The sequence below is a fragment of the Loxodonta africana genome, chromosome 4 (assembly GCF_030014295.1).
Source record: "Loxodonta africana isolate mLoxAfr1 chromosome 4, mLoxAfr1.hap2, whole genome shotgun sequence".
NCBI lineage: Eukaryota > Metazoa > Chordata > Mammalia > Proboscidea > Elephantidae > Loxodonta > Loxodonta africana.
The window spans coordinates 176783738-176804458 of record NC_087345.1 but is presented as its reverse complement, the minus strand read 5'-3'; the positions used below and the strand labels follow the sequence as shown (position 1 = coordinate 176804458).

General features: G+C 40.4%; 1 protein-coding gene across 2 annotated transcripts in view; it reads left to right on the top strand.

Moving 5' to 3' along the window:
• Positions 1 to 20721, top strand: part of DIP2C (disco interacting protein 2 homolog C) — a 657451-nt gene that overhangs the window by 582511 nt on the left and 54219 nt on the right. For both annotated transcript variants that reach the window (XM_064285066.1, XM_064285065.1), the window contains one exon: positions 3029 to 3090. In XM_064285066.1, coding sequence (XP_064141136.1) covers positions 3029 to 3090 — 62 coding nt within the window. The remainder of the gene's footprint in view (positions 1 to 3028; positions 3091 to 20721) is intronic.

Sequence of the window (20721 nt, the reverse complement as noted above, 5' to 3'; positions counted from 1 at the left end):
TGTTTCAGTCTGGCTTTGTTTGTTACCAAATCGCAGCTCAAAGAAAGCTAGTTAAGAGCTCCTTCTGTATTGTTTTGGTTGTTGTGTCTGGAGTTTGCAAAGTAATCATGATTACAGGAAATGTGGATCGGCAGTAGGCCATACATACATCCTACTCCACAAAGATCAGTTGTGCATCCATTCAGGTGCTGATGGGATAACTTCTGCTTGTCCTACTTTTCTAGGAAGAGTTGGAAAAGATACCTAAAGGCCCTAGGGGAAAAATGCATTGTATCAAAGGAATTTGCCCTAGTTACTTTGTAGAGATTTCTTTTTTCAGTATTACTGATGTAGATAAGTTAAAATGGGTAGCAAGTTGGTAGCTAAAACACAGAAGATGCAGAAGAAGAGGAAATGAAAGTTGAAGTGCCTCTGTTTGGGGGAAACCAGCTCCTAGGAGCAGAAGCTGTGATGATTGCCAGAGGACACTCATTAGAGTCAAAGTCACTACTATACTGGTTAGCAGTTAGAGGATACTGAACTAGACTATGTAGGAGCCTAATGTTTGGATCATTAATGTTTCAAACTTACTTAATGTCTCCTTTCTTTTACCTCTTCATCTTATAGAGGAATAGGACTAAATGAATTAATTTTAGATATAAAAGTTTCAAGGCTTGCTACCATCATTGTCATCAGAACCTTGGAGCTGTTTCAGCGAAGGAATGGTCAACAGATTGAGCCAATAAAATTCATACTCCCTACTTCCCAGAGAGCCCTGGTGGTGCAGTGGTTAAGAACTCAGCTGCTAACCTAAAGAGCGACAGTTCGAATTCACCTGCCACTCCTGGGAAGCCCTGTGGGGCAACTCTGCTCTGTCCTGTAGTGTCTCTGTGAGTCGGAATTGACTCGACAGCAATTTTGGGATTTACTTCCCAGAAAAAAAGAAAATTTAAATATACGTGTATATATATATATGTGTGTGTATGTGTATATATATATATATGTGTATATATATGACTAAACTATCAGTGATAACATTGCCCTTATGTATTGAAAAAATACTTAGCTCTATGTGTCCATGGAGCCCTGGTGGCACAGCGGTTAAGAGCTCAGCTGCTAACCAAAAGATCAGCAGTTCAAATCCATCAGCTACTCCTTGGAAACCCTATGGGGCAGCTCTACTGTGTCCTATAGGGTTGCTATGAGTCGAGATCAACTCGACGGCAACGGGTTTGGTTTTGGTTTTATGTATCCATGGTTAGTCATCTATTACTCTCTTCTGTTGCTCTGTGATATGTTGACATCTTTTTACATTTTTTTTAGCCTTTAATGGTAGTGATTAATTTTAACAATTTCCATATTTGATGTTGGTTTTGATCTTTTTATTTTGTTCCCTGCCTTTTGCATTCCCCTCCCTGACCCTCTTTCTTCATCCCATTTTTAATTGTTGGGTTGTTTTGTTTATGTGTCTCTGTGTGTATTTTTATTTTTGGTTTCTGTTGGTCTGGTGTTCTCTCCTTTCTCCTTCTTGCTCCTGACCTCGTGTGCTATAGCCTCACAGGCTGTGGAAGCTGGCCGAGCAGGTAGGGGACTCTCCATTCACTCCATACCAGTACCTTCCCTACCTACCATCTTACCGGCTTCCAGCGGTGGGACAGACTAGAAGTTGAGTGCAGAGATTGATTGAGGGGTTACTCTGGACCCTGTGATGTGAGAGTACAGATGGCCCAGGGTGATGTAATTTTCTCAGACCTCTTCAAACAGTTCACTCTTACGACTAATGTTTTACTTCCATTGTACATAACCAGTGGTTTGCTTCATCTCTGTTTTACGTCGTTGTCCACTCTTAGTGACCTGTTTTATGATTTGTTTATTTTTTTAATTGGCCTTCTATTATTATGTGTTTTCCATTACTCAGAACATCAAACCAATTCTCCACTCGGCACTAGTCTGTAACACAGCTCTGTGGAATAGTCCTAGAGTTAGAAAGAATGCTCTTTGTGTTGTACTATCATTTTAAGCTTCCACCTAGAGGCTAATTTGCATGTGCTGTTCTTTGTCTTGGTGGTGGGATACTAATGGTCAGGATTATTAAGTGGTACAGTATATTTTTAATAGATTTGTCTTTATTTTTGCTTTTTTCTTATTTTTAAACATTCCTTTGGTACAAGATTAGGGTCCGCTTCTGAAGACTTTCAGTATATCTCTACATAGACATTCTGAAGGGCTCCCTTATTTTTTGGCAGATTTGCTTTAGGTTTCACCTATTCCACGCAAGGAATTATGTTGCCTTCCCAGGACACTTATGTAGGATTTTGGTTTGTAGCATAGGTGTAATGACACTGCTCTTAACGTGGACAGAGCTTCCTGGTCAAAAGTCACCCTGGCGTATCTTTTTAAAGGATTTATGCCAAGAAGATAAGATTTCTGGCCCCCTGTGTTAAATAAATAGATAGCCGAAGAGCACAAAGACCTGGCCAGCTGACGGGGGGTAAACATGGAACATCCCGTACCTAAGTCACTGCCTGAGGTTGTAGGGGAAACTAAGGACAAGTAAAACTGAAAGGAACAAAACAGTGGTCTCTAGTCCCCTCCTCCTTAATCTGTACCGGTTCGTGTCATGTTCTGCTTCGATATCTTGAGCTCTAAATATATACCTTTTTGGATGCATGTAGTAAAAGTTTCTCAGCAAGCGATGCTTCATATCCTTGACACCTGCTTCTGCCAGCCAACCGTTTTCTGAACCATTACAGCCTCCGTTTATTTATCAAATGTGTGGCATGTTTCTCTTGTTTCTTACTTTGATTTATGTGACTGATATTCAAGCTATGTGAAAGCCCAGTATTATTTTAATAAAATGTTCCTTTTGGAGTCTTGATTATCAAACTGAAAGTTAACAGATATCTTGGAGAGCTATGGTTTTAGTACTTTTAATTTTCTTTCAGCTTGAGATTTTATCAAAGAAATACTTCATCGCTCGTAGAAAGCGCAAGAGCCGAATTGTTTTCCCCTCCAACTTGAATTAACCACAGTCTGTCGTTGCTTACAGGGGACCTCTGGACCTGACCCAACCACTGTGTATGTTGATATGAGAGCCCTGAGACATGACAGGTATGATTGGCTTGTGATTTTTTTTTTCTTGTCGTCTAGCATCCCCATACCCATTAGAAAAAGAAGTTAGAATGTTTATCTGCTCAAAGTGTAATTACTTGGTGACTAAAACTATAGGGTTAGGCCAGGTAATGTTTCTTTATCCAGGAGCAGAATGGTAGAACTTAAACATTTCTCCACGTTCTGATCTGTTTTCTTAACATATCCTTGGAAACTCTATGGGGCAGTCCTACTCTGTCCTATAGGGTCACAGTGAGTCGGAATCGACTTGACGGCATTGGGTGGTGGGACTCGATAAGACAATAATTTTTTGTTTTGAGATGCAAATGAAAACTCAGTTGTACAATAGCTAGCTGTGATGAGAGTTGTTTTATGTAACAGTCTAACCTTAAGACAGGCACGTGATTCTTCTCCCTGGACGTTTTCCTTAGGCATCACGTTGCACTTCATAAACATCCTATCCACATTTCTTCACACGAATTGAAATTTTTTTTGTAAAGAAGTGTACTTGAAAAATTAAGATGGAAGTCAAGTTACCTTTTCTGTGCAGCTTCTTAAGTGGCCTTTGGGCAAGAATAAAAGGTAGAGTTTTTTGAGGGATTTATAAGAGAGCCTCAAGGAAGGAAAAAAGATGGGGATGAAAACAAGGAGCAAAGACCATTAGAGGAATTTCTGCCCTAACAAGTTGAGCCTATTAAAATGCTTAAGTGGGAAGACAGGATTTTATTGTTTTTACTGTAGAATTTTCCCGTTGAAATAGATCATTTGCATTTCAGAAATTATAGAGGTGTTGTTCACATGATGTGATTAACAGTAAGAACATTCCCTAATATGTGGTGTCTTCTTTCATAAATTATTAGCAGGTACTCAGTGAAGGTGTTGCTATGTGCCAGACACTATGTTAGTTACTTTGCTTTTTTTTTTTTTTCATTTGTTCACCTGACAGCATTATATCATTGTGCTCATTTAGCATATGGAAAAATAGAGTAGGAGTGGTTTAAATAGTCAGTATGGAGACTTGGATGCCCATCCCTGTTCTGACCGAGTTAATAGCCTGCATGTGTTCCACGACAGGAACTGCTGGTTTGCTGCGTATGTAAGTGTATTGTGGGGCGGGGTCGTGGTGGCGAGGAGGGGTACAGAATCCTGCCAGCAACACTTTTTAAGTTGAACTCAGGTGCCTTTAGGTAGGATGTGGACTCTCCGCTTAATCGCTGTGATTCCATTCCCTAGTGTCATACATCAGTGGTTCTCAACAGGGTGATTACGCGCCCCTGAAGGAGACATTTAAGGATCCCTGTGCAGTACAAACAGTTGAACACTTGAATAATTGCTGAAAGGTTGGCAGTTTAAACACACCCAGAGATGCCTTGGTAGACAGGCCTGGTGATCTGCTTCCAAAAGGTCACAGCCTTGAAAACCTTATGAAGCAGTTCTCCTCTGATACACATGGCATCGCCATGAGTCAGAATCGATTCAAGGACAACTAACAACAACAGGGGGGTATTTGGTAATATCAAAAATGGAGACTTTTTTGATTGATGCAGGGGTACTACTGATATCAAGGAGGTAGAGACCAAGGATGCTGCTAAACAGCCTACAGCTCACAGGAGAGCCCTCAGCAACAAATGACCAATGTGTCAATAACCAAAACCACTGTGCCACTAGGGCTCCTACATGTCAGTAGCTGCAGTCATTTACCCATGTCACACTTACAGGTGGCCTACCTGGCCCCTGAAAACATTTATGTGTATAACCCTGTCCAGAAGAACTGCTTGTACTACAGTTGGCAAACCATAGAAGGTTAGAAGTCATCTAGTTAAAGCCCCTCATTTCACAGACGGGCAGGTTGAGGCCAGAGAGAAGTACTAACCTACCCAAGAGTACCCAGCTGTACTGTAGCAAGTTCAGTATGAAACATTTTCAGAATTTGGAAACTTGTCTGTAAAGAGATTAAATAACTTCGTGCAGAGGCATACAACTTTCCAAATAATTTTTACAAGAAGTAAAATAGATTGGTTTTAAACCCCTGAACTTTATGAAAAGGGGAACAATGGCATATCAAATAATACCCATATGAATGACATTTATGCAATTCTGTCTATGACCTGGTCCTCAAATACATGAAGAACAAATATTCTAAGACAATATGGATACAAACTGCTGACCTCTGGGACATGAGAGGATAGATTTCAGACTTAAGCTGACTAATCTATAGGAATAGTGATCATAAGAGGCTAATTTACCAATTTTTTTTTTTTTGTATTATGAGTGTCCTGGGATATTGGGAAAGGTTGAGAGTAGGATTCCTCCCTCCTGGAAAAGGACAGAAGCATCTGAGGAACTCCTTTTTGCCAATTTCTTGGCCTACCTTTTGACTGTCCTCAATGGTGGCACATCTGCCTATTGAAAAAGGATATGATTTGGGAAGACTGAGATGAATATAGAATCAGTATAATGTATGACAGTGGGTTTTTGGGTTAATGTATGACTGTGGAGTAATGAACGTTCAGTATCAGGTCAATAACTTTGTACTAGAAAGAGTCAGGACACTTGAGTCTCGTATAAGCTTCCTTTGTGTTTTACTAATTCTTTGACCTTGGCCAAGTCAGCGAACCCTTTTAAGTGAAAGTTTTGTCCTATTCTTTAAAATAATCTATAACTCATATGCTTTCTGACTAGTTCACCAGCTCATCATAAAAAGCATCTGAAATAGAAGTAAAAGTGCTTTGTAAACTGGAAATTGCTATGCAATTATATTTTATTAAAAATAGCTGTCAATAATTTCATTGATCGTTATAATTAATAAAAATGTTAATTATTGTTGGAGTGATTCAAGTAGTAGGCACTGTACACACAACTCAGCCATTGCTTAAGACATGTTAGACATTTCTCTGTGTCTCCCGCCATTTGAGCCTTCTCATAAAAACTTTTTCAGGATCATACTTTGCACATCTTATTCTTTGGTTTGATCCAAAATTGTCTAAGACTGCATCAACCATCCTGAATGATTTTTAACTATTTATAAAAGCCAAATTTTCTTAATTGGCACGTTCGCTTCCTTTGAAGGTGTTTTGAAGAGTATGTGGATGGTTCTAAGAACAGCTCCCCAAGAAGAGTGGCCCAAATGTTCTAAAAGACCTTGGAATAAGCATTTGACCACACACCTCTCAGCCCACCTCCCCTGCAAAGGCTACTATTTTGAAAAGGCTCAGGCTCATTCAGCAAGCTCTTGTGTGACACACACACTCTTACACTTTTAGCCAATCACTTTTTTAGTTGTATCTTAAACACAGAATTAGGAATTAGTCATCCAGCATTGAACTTCCTTGAATAAACATAGAAGGATTTATTACGTGGGCAGTTCTGTAAAATGGCCATTTGGCAGAATGATATTGAAGTCATTAAAGTTTTTACTGCCCTAATTTTTTTTTAAACAGTGCATAGCATGTGAAAACACACGACCAAACACCTACACACACACTCACAAGTGTACAGACGTATGCTCACACACACTAACACTGTGTAGACACTTGTCAAGCTGCTGGAGTGTAGTATTTTAAGACTCACAATGCAGTAGTGAAATGCTAAGCCAGCATCCCTAGAGACAGCTGGCACCATACTCAACAGAAACACAATCCCACCTAAGCTCCCATCTCTGTTGAATCTTTCTGTAGTAGGGCGGCTGTTTGTATGGCTCAGACTACCTCATTTTGTCTGTTGGGGCTCCTCAGGCCCATCTTCCCTTGGCCTTTGCCTCGGCTATAGAAATGGGAGACTGGATCCAACTCTTCCTCTGGACTCTTTCCCCAAACATAAGGCCTTGTGGTGAAGGCAAAAAGCAAAGAGATTGGAGGTGAGGAAGATGATCCTTTAAGCAGCAAGCTTTTCCTTCCAGAAAGACTGTAATTTTTGCGAGTTTCGTTGGCTGCTCTTGCTTTGTCACTATTGTTGATGCTTTTTCCCCTTATATTCTATGTTCTCTCTCTTGCTGTCCAAGGAGAGACAGGGAATGGTAGCTTGAAGGGGAAGTTCATCAAGCACACACAAAAAAATGTTTTGAGTAGACTTTATCATCTTCCTGTTTTTCAGAATTTGACTTAGAAAAAACAAAGCAGACAAAAGCAACAGCATGCAGTCTGCTCTGCAACATTGTGTAAGCGCTTCTTTTAGTGTGGGTTCTGTCCCCAACACTGCCCTCGTACCGTCTCACAGTCGCCAAGTAGGCAATTTGGTGGACACCCTTTGCCAAGCCTTCTTGAAATGTGTTCACGGCACTCTAATGTCTTGAAATGTTCGTTTGTTCTCTTCCCTCTCGGGCTCCCTTGCTCTCACTCTCTATTTTTTTAATTTTCTAGGTTTTAGGTGAAAGTTTACAGTACGGATCGGTTACTCAAAAATGTGTACACAAATTGGTTTGTGACATTGGTTGCCATCACCGCAATCTGTCAGCACTCTCTCCCTTACTCTTTTGGCCCCAGGTTCTCTGTGTCCAGTCATCCAGTTTTCCTGTCCCTTCCTGCCTCCTTGTCTTTGCTTTGGGAAGGTGTTGCCCGCTTGGGCTTGTATGCTTGATTGAGCTAAGAAGCACGTTCCTCCTGTGCATTATTGTTTGTTTTATAGGCCTGTCTAATCTTCGGCTGAAAGGTGGACTTCAGGAGTGGGTTCAATTTAAGTTAGCAGGGTGTCCGGGGGCCACAGTCTCGGGGGCACCTGCAGTCTCTGTCAGACCAGTAAGCCTGGTCTTTTTTTGTGAATTTGAATTTTGTTCTACATTTTTCTCCTGTTCTACCCAGAACCCTCTATTGTGATGCCTGTCAGAGCAGTTGGTGGTTGTAGCCAGGCACCATCTGGTTCTTCTGGGCTCAGGCTGGTGGAGACTGTGGTTCATGTGGTCCATTAGTCCTTTGGACTAAAATTTCCCTTGTGTGTTTGGATTTCTTCATCCTCCTTTGCTCCAAATTGGATGGGACCAATAGATGTATTTGAGGTGGCTGCTTGCAAACTTTTAAGACCCCAGATGCTACTCACCAAAGTAGATTATAGAACATTTTCCTTATGAACTGTGTTATGCCAGTTGACCTAGATATCCCCCGAGACCTAGTCCCTAGCCCTCAGCCCCAGTAAGTCAGTCCCTCAAGGTGTTTTGGATATGTCTAGGAAGCTTCTATGGCTTTTCCTTGGTCAAGTTGTGCTGACTCCTACTGTGTGTTGTCTTTCCCTTCACTAAAGTTAACGTTTATCTACTATCTACTTCCTGATTTCCCCTCCCTATCCATCCCCGCCCTCGTAACTATCAGAGATTGTTTTTCTGTTTGTGTAAACCTTTTCTTGGATTTTTGTAATAGTGGTCTCATACAACATTCAATTTTTTGTGATTGACTTGTTTCACTCAGCATGATGCCCTCCAGATTCATCCATGTTATGAAATGTTTCAGGGATTCATCATTGTTATCATCGCCTACTATTCCATTGTGTTTATGTATCATAAATTGTTTATCCATTCATCTGTTGATGGGCACTTAAGTTGTTTCCATCTTTTTGCTGTTGTGAATAATGATGCAGTGAACATGGGTATGCATATGTCTACTCACGTGACAGCTCTTATTTCTCTAAGGTATAGTCCTTGCAGTTGGATTGCTGGATCGTATGTCCTATAGGGTTGCTATGAGTTGGAATCAACTCGATGGCACTGGGTTTTTTTGGGTTTTATGATATTTCTATTTCTAGCTTTTTAAGGAGGCTCTATATTGTTTTTCATAGTGGTTGTACCATTTTACATTGCCACCAGCAGTGCATAAGAGTTCCAGTCTCCCTGCAACCTCTCCAAGTTTTGTCATTTTCTCTGACTAGTACCAGTAATGTCAGGACGAGATGGTATCTTATTGTAGTTTTGACTCACTTTTCCCTATTGGCTAATGATCACAAGCATTTCTTCATGTGTCTGTTAGCCACCTGAATGCCTTCTTTATTGAGGTGACTATTGTTTGCCCATTTCTTAGTTGGATAATTTGTCTTTTTGTTATTAAGGTATTGAAGTATTCTATCAATTTGAGAGATTAGACCCTTGCCTGAATACATATTCTCTGTCTATAGGTTCTCTTTTTACTTTTTTGGTGAAGTCTTTTGATATGCATAAATGTGTAATTTTTAGGAGCTCCTGGTTATCTAGTTTATGTTATCGTGTTTGTGCATTGTTAATTATGGTTCGTATTGAAAATATGCTGTGTATTAGGGCCCCTAGCCTTGTCCCTGTTTTTTGTTCCGTGATCTTTATCGTTTTAGGTTTTACATTTAGGTTTTTGATCCATTTTGAGTTAGTTTTCGTGTATGGTGTGGGATATGGGTCCTGTTTCTTTTTTTTACAAATGGACACCTAGTTTTGCCAACACTATTTGTTTAAAACACTGTCTTTTCCCCCATTTAATGGACTTTGGTCTTTTTTCAAAGATCAGCTGACCATAGTTGGATGAATTTACATCTGGGTTCTTGATTCTGTTCTATTGGTCTCTGTGTCTATCATTGTACCCAAACTGTTTTGACTACCACAGCTATATAGTAGGTTCTGAGATCAGGTAGTGTTAGGCCTCCTACTTTGTTCTTTTTCTTCAATATTGCTTATCCGGGGCTTCTTTCCTTTCCTTTCCATATTGGTGATTAGTTTTTCCATGTCCTTAAACAATGCTGTTGGTATGTGGATTGGGATTGCATCATATCTGTAGATCACTTTGAGTAGGATTGATATATTCACAATGTTGAGTCTTCCTATCCATGAGCATGGTATGTTTTTCCATTTATGTGGGTCTCTCTTGGTTTCTTGTAAAAGTACTTGGCTTCTTGCAATAGTGTTCTGTAGTTTTCTTTGTAGAGGTCTTTTGTATCCCTGGTAAGATTTATTCCTAAGTATTTTATCTTTTTAGGGGTATTACAAATGATGTTGTTTTCCTTATTTCCTTTTAGAAGTTGTCTTTCTTGGTGTATAAGAATCCAAGTGATTTATCTGTGTTGATCTTGTATCCTGCTTCTCTGCTGAATCTTTTTATTAGTCCCAGTAGTTGTGGAATCTTTGGGGTTCTCTATGTATAGAATCATATCATCTGCAAATACAGATAGTTTTAGTTCTTTCTTTCCCATCTGAATGGCCTCTATTTCTTTTTATTGCCTTATTCCTCTAGCTAGGACTTCCAGCACAGTGTTATATAGGAGTGGTGGTAAAGGGCATCCTTGTCTTGTTCCCATTCTTGGGAGGAACGTTTTCAGCCTCTCTCCATTAAGAATGATGTTAGCTGTTGATTTGTATAGATGCCTTTATTATGTTGAGGAATTTCCCTTTTATACCTGTGTAATTGAGAGTTTTTATCAGGTGTGGGTGTTGGACTTTAACGATTGCCTTTTCTGCATCAATTGAGATATCATGTGATTCTTTTCTTTTGTTCTATTTATGTGGTGGGTTATGTTGATTGATTTTATAATGTTGGACCATCCTTGCATACCTGGTATGAATCCCACTTGGTCATGGTGTATTATTTTTTTGATATGTTGCTGAATTCTGTTGGCTAGAATTTTGTTGAGAATTTTTGCATCTATATTCATGAGGGATACTGGTCTATAATTTTCTTTTTGTGTGTCTTTGCCTAGCTTTGCTATCAAGGTTATGCTGACTTCATAAAATGATTCAGGACTATTAGTTCCTTTACTATGCTCTGAAATAGTTTTGAGTAGTATTGGCGTGAGCTCTTCTCTGGATGTTTGATAGAATTCTCTAGCAAAGCCATCAGGCCAGAGTTTGTTGTTGTTGTTGGGAGTTTTTTCACTTACTTCTTCAATCTCTTCTCTCATTATGGATCTCTTCAGACTTTCTATCTCAGTTTGTGTTACTTTAGGTAGGTATTGTGTTTCGAGAAATTTGTCCCATTTCCTCTGGGTTCTCAAATTTGTTGGAGTACAATTTTTCATAGTATCCTGTTATGATCCTTTTTGTTTCAGTTGAGTCAGTTGTAGTGTCCCCCATCTCGTTTCTTATTTGGTTTATGTGCTTCCTGCCCTGTTTCTCATTTGTCAGTTTGGCCAGTGGTTTGTCAATTTTGTTGATCTTTTCAAAGAACCAACTTTTGGTCTTGTTGATTCCTTCTTTTTTTCTGTTCTCTATTTTATTTATTTCTGCTCCAATCTTTATTATCTCCTTTCTTCTGGTGGCTGTGGGCCTCTTTTGCTGTTCTCTTTCTATTTATTCAAATTATAGGGCTAGCATTTTGATTTTGGCCTGTTCTTTTATTGATGTGTGTGCTTGTTGCTATAAATTGACCTCTGAACACTCCCTTTGCTGTGTCTTAAAGGTTTGGGCATGATATGTTTTCATTCTTATTTGATTTTAGAAATTTTTTGATTCCTTCTTTGATTTCTTCTATTACCCAGTTGTTTTTAAGCAAGATGTTCAGTTTCCATGTATTTGACTCTTTTTCCTTGATCTTCCTGTTATTGATTTCTACTTCCATGGTGCTGTGATCAGAGAATGCTTTATATTATTTTGATGTTTTGGATTTTATTTAGATTGCTTTGTAGCCTAAAACATGGTCTATTCTAGAAAATGTTCCATGTGCCTTTGAAAAGAATGTATACTTTGCTGCTGTTGGGTGGAGTGTTCTATATGTATCTATGAGGTCAAGTTGGTTGATTGTGGCCTTTGGATCTTCTGTGTCTTTGCTGAGTTCCTTTCTAGATGTTCTGTCCTTTACCAAGAGTGGTGTGTTGAGGTCTCCTCCTATAATTGTGGAATTATCCGTTTCTCTGTTCACTGCTGTTAGAGTTTGTTTTATGTATTTTGGAACTCTTATTGGCTACATAGATATTTATTAAGGTTATGTCTTCTTGGCCAATCATCCCTTTTATCATTATATAATGTCCTTCCTTATCTTTTATGGTGGATTTTGCCTTAAAGTTTATCTGAGATTAGTATTGCCACTCCTGCCCTTTTTTGGTTAGTGTTTGCTTGATATATTTTTTCTGCCCTTTGATTTTTAATATATTTATGTCTTTGTGTCTAAGGTGTGCCTCATGTAGACAGCATATTGATGGATCCTGCTTTTCCATCCATTCTACCACTCTGTCTCTTTACAGGTGCATTTAACCCATGTATATTCAGTGTGATTACTCATGGGTACAAGTTTATTGCTGTCATTTTGTGTGTGTGTGTTGTTGACGTTTTCTTTGTTCCTCTTACTTTACCATGCTGAGTTCCTTATGTAGATTTTCTTTAGTTCTCTTTTGTTATTATAGATTTAGTATTTACGAAAATCAAAATGTTATAAATCAAAATCTTATATTTTTTTTTATTCTGATGAGTAGGTTTGTTAACTTTCTTTGTGGTTACCTTGAAATTTGAACCAGTCCTTTGTTACTTGATATCATTTTGACTTCCCCTCCATTTGAAAGTTCTGTACCTACACCATTTATTCCCTTTTTTATTGTTTTTATATTGTCATCATTTGCAGATTGCCATCTCTGTTTCTCTATTTCCAGTCTTTTATCTTTTTTATTATTATTATTGAGAGTTCTTTATGTAGGTTAGTATCTGGCTGATGCTGGCCCGTGTCCTAGACTCTGGTTGTTTCTAATGTTGTTGGTTCTCTAACCAAAGGATTCACTTTAATATTTCTTCCAAGTTTGGTTTGGTTACTATGAATTCTCTTAACTTCTGTTTGTCTGGAAATGTCCTAATTTTACTACTGTGTTTGAGAGAGACTTTTTCAGGATATATTATCCTATGTCATCCCATCACCTTCTTGCCTGCATACTTTCTGCTGAGTAATCAGAACTTAGTCTTTTTGTTTCCCCTTTGTTAGTAACTTTTCATTTGTATTGAACCGTTCTCAGCATTCTTTCTTTATCTTTGATTTTGCCAGGTGTGATTATGATATGTCTCAGTGACTTTCTTTTGAGGTCTTTCCTATACAGGGTTCTTTTATCTTCTTTGATGGTCAGCTTTTTTTCTTTTTTTTTTTTGATATTTGGGAAGTTTTCTGCCAGCAAATATTCAACAATCGTTTTGTGTTTTCCATTTTTCTCCTGAGCTGGAGTTCCAAAACGCCAATCATGTGTAAATTTTTGCTCTTGATTGTGTCCTACGTAAGTCTTAGGTTTTCTTCATTTTTCTTCATTCTTTTTTCTTACTTTTCCTCAAACAAATTGGTGTCTGTGGATTTGTCTTTAAGCTCGCTGATTCTGCCTTCCATTGTTTCAGATTTGCTCTTAAAACATTCTATTGAATTGTCCATTTCTGAAATTTTGTTGTTTACCATTTGGATTTCTAGTTGGTGTTTTTTATGATTTGTAATTGTTTATTGATTTTGATGTTTTGCTCTTGTATTATTTTCCAAAATTCTTCTATTGCTTTGTCTCTGTTTTCCTTGATTTAAACTGTTTTTCTTGGTTTTGTCTGTGTTTTCCATGATCTCTTTCCTAATCTCTTGGATAGCCCTTAATATTAGTCTTTTGAATTCCGTTTCAGATAGTTCTACTGCCTTTTATTCTACCAGAAGGTCATCTGATTCTTTATTTTGATCACTCACCGAAGCAACCTTGCCCTGCTTTTTTCTAGCCATGGCAGCACAGCAGGGGTTGGTGGGGAGGGGGGTAGTATATAGGGCTAGGCGGTGTGGAGAATGAAAAGAGAAAGAAAAAAAAAAGGTAGCTGGTGGGTAGTTTCGGGGTGGACCTGTGTTCCAGCACAAAGGGAGGGACGTAGCATATGGGGCTAGGTGGGAGGTAGAAAGAAAAGAAGGGAATAAAAGAGAAAAGAATACAATGAATGGCTGTGTAGTGGGGGGCAGGGATACCTAGGGCAGTGGCAATCCAGTGCACTGGTGGCACTCTATCCACATTGGTGCAGCAGGGGTCAGAGGGAAGGGAAGAGGCAACCTTTGAGGCACAGTGGGAGGAGGAAACAAAGTAAAAGAGAAAAAGAAATGACCGCGGCAGCGGGAATCAGTTAGTGGGGGTGGGGCAGACCCAGGGCTAGGTGGGAGGGGGAAAGAAAAGAAAGAACAGAAATAGAAAAAATGGCATGGTGAGAGCTAGCGGGTGTGGGTGGGGCAGACGTGGGGTGCTGTGGTGCAGTGAGGGTTAGTGGGAACGGGGAGGAAGTGGCATAAGGGGCTAGGTGGGAGAGAGAAAAAAGAAAAGGAAAAAGAAAAAAGTGGTGGCATGGTGGGGGCTGGTCAGTGGGGATGGGGCAGAGCTGGGGACCAGTGGGAAGGGAGAGGATGTGACATACTGCGCTAGGTGGTAGGGAGAAAAGAAAAAAAAATGCTGTGGTGGGGGCTGCAGGCGAGGGTGAGGCACACCTGGGGCAGCAGTGGTCCAGTGCACTGCTGGCTCTCTAGCTGCAGCACTGCAGTGGGGTCTGGCAGGGAGGGGAGGGGAGGTAATATACAGGGCTAGGTGGGAGGGAGAAAAGGAAGAAAAAAAAATAATTAAAAAGCTAGCTGTGCAGTAGGGGCCAGCAAGTGGGTGTAGGGTGGACCCAAGGGCTGTTGGTAAAGGAGGGTGGTGGCTTACGGGGGTAAGTGGGAGGGGGAAAGAATATACAGAGAAAAATGGCAATGCATTAGGAGCTGGTGGGTGGAGGCAGGGTAGACCCAGGTGGCCTTGGGCCAGTGGCTCTTTAGCTGCAGCAGTGCAGCGTGGCCCGGTGGGAAGGGGAGTAACTGGCATACAGGGCTAGTGAGGTGGAGAAAGAAAAGGAAGAAGGGGGGAAAAGGGCATAGTGGGTGGAGGTGGGGTAGACTCGGGGTAGCAGTGGTCTGGTGGCTCTTTAGCCATGAGGCATGGCTTGGCCTGATGGGAAGGGGTAGAGGTGTGGTACAGAGCTGGGTGGGAGAGAGAAAAGGAAGAAAGGTAGGGAAAATGGTGTGGTAGAAGCCAGCGGGTAGGTTTAGGGCAGACCCAGGGTAGCGGCGAGCCAGTGGCTCTCTAGCCAAGGTGGTGCAGTATGGCTCGGTGGGTAGGGTTAGAGGTGGCATACAGGCCAAAAAGGTTAGGGCTGGGAAAGTACGTTACTGTGGTTACCAGGTGCTCTGTCTCCTCTTGGAGCTACGTGAAGTTGCCTCCCCATACTCTTTGTCTGGGGTTGTTGGCTTGCTTTGCTCCAAGATGGTGACGCTGTCCATATTAGTTGGCAGGGGATCTCCACTCCATATTTCTCCTTGTTCCCTGTTTTTCATCGTTTTCTTCTTCCATTTGTCATTTGATCTAGTTCTTTATCCCTTCATCTGATGCTTAGGGTTCCAGGATTGATGTTTGGATCTGTTTTACTTAGTTTTTCAGGCCTTTGCTGCTGAGGGACAGCATAATGTGTCTGTCTGTGGCACCATGTGGGCTCCACCTCCACGCTCTTGTTCTTGCTCCCACTCTCTCTCTTTCACTTTTATTTCTCAACACTGGTTTCTGGTGTCACTTGACCTGTGATTATAGACATTCCCTAAGATTCTGTCCTTGACTCTGATCCTGAACTTGCCCATTCTCCCTGACTGGCTGCAGTGCTGCTTCCTTCCCTGCATCTCTAGGCAGAGCCCAGCCTCTTTATGCACACTCAGAGACTCCACACAGGTGGCCCATCAGCCCCCTCCCCATCTCACTGCTCCCCCATTCTTTCCTGTGTCTGATGATGCCACCACCATTCTTCCTGCCTCCCAGGCAGAAATTCTCAGTTATCTTTATCTTTCCCTTATCTATTAGGAACAAAGCAAATATCTACAGTCCCCTAAACCTCTCCATCATCCTACACTGCAGCCAGCTATGCTCCTTACCAGCCGCTGAATGGTATTTTGCCCTTTGTGCCGTTCCCGTTTCTCACCGGTTCTGTTGAAATTCTCCTCATTCATTAAAGTCCAACTCAAATATCATGTTCTCCACGAAGCCTCCCCCTAATAATAGCCTCACCTTTAAAACTCCAGCATCACCTTCTGCCTTTATCAGCATGTTTTAAAATGTGCCTTAGGATACAGCTAATGTGATATAGTGGCTCAGGAGTCAATCAGATCAAGGTTCAAATCTCATCTCCACCTTAAGTCTTTGGAGAAGATCATTAGTCTCTAGAATTCTCACTTTCTCCATGCTTAAAATGAACACAATAAAACCATCTTTTCAAGATATTTGTGAGAATTAAATAAAAGAATGCTGTGATGTGCTAGGCCTGGGGTATTTCCAGGATGGCGATAGGTGATGCCACTCTCTCACGGAGTAACACCTGCCTCTTCAGTCGCCACAGCACCTGGGGAAAGGGAAGTGCTTGCAAAGGGAAAGTGTCCTGTCATTGTTTAACCCAGGAAAGAAAAGGGAACTCAAGCTGTTTGAGTCCCTTTCCAAGGCTGGCTGTGGGAGTGAAGCAAGTAGCTACAGATAACAGGAAATGGCAGGTGAAACAGGAGAGCCTTTTAAAAATATTGACCTTATTTCTTTCTTGTCACTCTTCCTATTAAAAAAAATGGAGTATTGTCTTCTAACTTCAGTTTGTATTAAGATCCTGTCATAAGGATTAATTACTTTTCCTGTTTCTTTAGTGGTATATTCACTTGGGAGCCCCAAGGCACCTGTCCAATTATCACTTAATTAACCTGGAGATTGTTAATTTGTCAATATGAGTGTGCAGTTTCCCTGAGAGAGAAACAGGGAGAGATTATGTGTGCTCCTGTGTGAGAGACACAGAGAGAAAAAAGGGTAGGAAGGAGAAGCACCATTGGGGAAGCACATGATCAAAAAGGTTGCATAAATAGATTGGATTAATCATTTCTGCTTAATTTTCTGCCTCTTTTTTTAAATAACTTTTTCCCAAGAACCACAGTGTTTGAGATTTGGTAACTTTCATTTGCAGCCAGTTGCCATGGAGAGCATTTCTGCCTCACGTAATGGAATACATGAGGATACATATTCTCCCTGCTTCTGGAATAAATTTAGTTCCCACATGCACAAGGGGGGAAAGTGATAAAAACTGTTTTGAGACTATTTGAAAGTGACTGTTAGTTTTTTAAATATTCTGTATAATATTCTTATTTAAAATGAATTGAGTCTCCTCAATCACTTCCGGTTTGATCTTGTCTTAAGCACGTGGGCTTTTCAGACTTGAACTAGGAAAGAAAAACATATTTTTTTCTGCATTTAAGCAAATAGTTGTAGCAGTTTTTTTAATTTTATAAATACACTGTTAGTGTAAAGGCCTAGTATAAAAGCTTTCTTAGCTTCCTCACTGCTTATAATTCATTCACACTGCTTGTAAAGTCATGATTAAAGGGTTTAATAAATGTAATCTCACAAAGGCTTACGTAGTATATTAATTCCTGGTCAGTGATTATCAAAGGAGGAAGACCTGGAGAGAAGTAGGCATAGAATGAAAGAGCATTAAGTGGACGAGATTTAATCAGCAGCAAGATGGGAAGAAATAGCAGAGAGATAAAGACAAAACAAGTAAAAGTGTGACCCTCCTCTTGGTCAATTCTTGGCTCTGGTTGTGTGAAATGAGAATGCTGCAGATAGGAGCTCGGGTTCTCCGTTTCATCTTCGATCAGTTAATCATGGCCTCTTAGCAGAGTGGAACACAACTCAAAGTGGAGTTTGTGCTCCTTTCCTAAATATTTTTTTGTTCAACTCCTAATTTCTTGTCTCACAACAGTTAGATTACTATGGCCAATAAGTATGCTCAGGGGCAGTCTCCTTGCTATATTTGTTGTACTTGTCTTATCATTGCCTATCACACCCTGCCTCTCCCATCTCTCTGTGCTGAGAGCTGGGTTACAGGGAGGTCCGTCTGGTAGGAGTGAGTGTAATCTATTACATTAGATTGGATCAGCCTCAGAACCCAATCTTCCTGGCTCAAAGTCCAATTTTACCACTTCGAGTTGTGTGACTCTGAGCACATTTTCCTCTCTGTGCCTCAGATTCCCTATCTGTAAAATGGTGATATTACCTACCTCATAGAATTGTTATGAGGATTAAATGATATATATAAAATGCTTGGGACAATGTCTGGCATACTGTAAGCCTCGATACATGTTAGCTATTATTATTTATGGAGTCATGGTAGCACAGTGGTTAAGTACTTGGGTGCTAACCAAAAGGTCAGCTGTTCGAAACCGTATGGTGCAGTTCTGCTTCATCCTGTAGGGTCACCATGAGTTGAAATTGACTCAGTGGCAATGGGTTTTTTCAGGGGTGTCTTAGTCATCTAGTGCGGCTATAACAGAGATACCACAAGTGGATGGTTTTAACAAAGAGAAATTTATTCTCTTATTGTCTAGTAAGTTACAAGTCCAAATTCAGGGCGTCAGCTCCAGGGGAAGGCTTTCTCTCTCTGTTGGCTCTGGAGGAAGGTCCTTGTCATCAATCTTCCCTTGGTCTGGGAGCATCTCAGCACAGGAACCTCAGTTCCAAAGGACACACTCTACTCCCAGCACTGCTTTCTTGGTGGTATGAGGTCCCTGTGTCTCTCTTCTCAATTCTCTCTTTTATATCTCAAAAGAGATTAGCTTAAGACACTACCTAATCTTGTAGACCTCGTCAATATAATTGCCGCTAATCCATCTCATTTCCTCTTAGTGATAGGATTTACAACACATAGGGAAATCACATAAAATCGTGGATAATCACATAACACTGGGACTCATGGCCCACCTAAGTTGACAGATATTTTGGGGGGCATAGTTCAATCCATGACAGGTGGTTTGGTTATTATTTATATATTTGCTTTTTCATCTTTATTATTATTATATATTCTGCCTTTTTTACTTGTGGCTATCTTCAGGTATGAACACAGTCTTCTAATTCATTTCTTAGCCCAACTTAGTATCTAGTACATAATCAGAGCTTAATAGATAGGGAATGGAGTATGGTTTTTGTGAGTTCCTTAAATAATACTTACGGGGTGTACGTGAAAATCAGATAACTTTTCCAAGTGCTTAGTTTGGCTTCCAACCTTCCTTGATGTATGATTAAAAATACATAATTCCCATTTCTCTGTGTTTCTCCCTCTTCAGAGCCCAAAACTATATAATCAACTTCTCAAAATCTGTCCTTGAACTGAGCACCTGTGGAAGAAGAAAGCCACTGTGGGAGGAGAATCATGGCAGCCATCAAGGGGCTAATGGGGAACGTAGAGATGAGCTTGCTTTTTGAGGGAACCACTGACTTGTTCGAAGAGATGGGGCTCATGGGTTACAGCCCTGAACCAAAGAGTTTTTTTTTTAGGATGTGAGAGAGACAGGCTCTTTACCTTAATATTTTTATCTTTGATTTTTTTTTTTTTTTTATCCTGTATCCCATAGAGACTGTATACACATTTTAAACTCATGGTTATTTTTACATTGCTATTTTTAGTCTTTACATCGCATTCTCTCCTATTACCTCTCACACTTAGTCCTGTCAGGAAATCCTGGAAGAAAGTGAGAAAAGCCATGGACTGAGGAGCCAAGACCTGAATACTGATCCTAGTTCTGCCACTAACTAGTAGTGTGACCTTAAGCCAAGTCACTTAACCTTCCAGGGCCTCAGTTTATCATCTCTTAAATGAGGAAATTACAGAAGCAAATTTCCAATTTCCTGCCCCTCCCCTCTAGAATCTATTAGCCTACCTGCAGCTGTCCTCCCTATGAACTATGCTCATATCGAATGTCAACTTCTGCACTTAGTCCCTGGATTATTGGTGCAAGATCTTTGATCTGACTTTTATCCCTTCTGTCCCCCACATCATTAGTTTTTTCTTTTCTCCTGAAGTTTTTCCATCTGCATATAAACACGATGTAGCAAATGCCACTACAAAAAAAAAAAAAAAAGCCGTCTTTGACCCTTCTTAGCTACTACCCCATTTCTGTGCTCTCCTTTATAGCAAAACACTTTTCAAAGGTTTATCTGTACTGACCTCTTGCTTTTTCATGAAGCCTGAAGCTGTATCTCTCTCTGCCTCTACTGAAAATATGCCTGTCAGGTTCCCTGTGACATACCTCTTGCCAAATCTAACTTTGCATTCTCAGTCCTCATCACGCTCTGCCCTAGCAGCCCTTGACGCAGTTGACCTCACTCTCCTATACCTGAGACCCTTTCTGCACTTAGCTTTAGGGACACACTGATCGTTCTTCCTCAGCCTCTTGGTTGATCCTCCTCTGCCCAACTTGTAAATGTTTCTGAATGACTGGGTGTTTTTTTAGTCCCTCCTGCAATTTAAAAATTTGATGAGTTTTGAGTAAATGTTTTTAGTCTGCTGGAACATTTAGATTCTTCTGAGAAATTGTTTTCCTATCTTAATGAGAAGGGCATTGTGCAAATTGTAAGAAATTCAAGTTGCTCTCGTGGAACCATGAGGATCCTGCTAAAGGCGGGTTTGAGTGTTTGGGATGTATGCTGTTTTTCAAGTCGAATATATACCACTCAATAATGCTGCCTAAAAGGGGGATTTCTTTTGCTGTTTGTATAAAAATGTGAAACAACGTAACACTTTGCAGAACCCACAAACCCACCTGAAGATCGTTGTTGTTGTTAGCACCGTCGAGTTGCTTCTGACTCAAAGCAACCCTCTATACAACAGAACGAAACACTGCCCGCTCCTGCACCATCTTGATGATTGTTGTTATGCTTGAGCCTATTGTT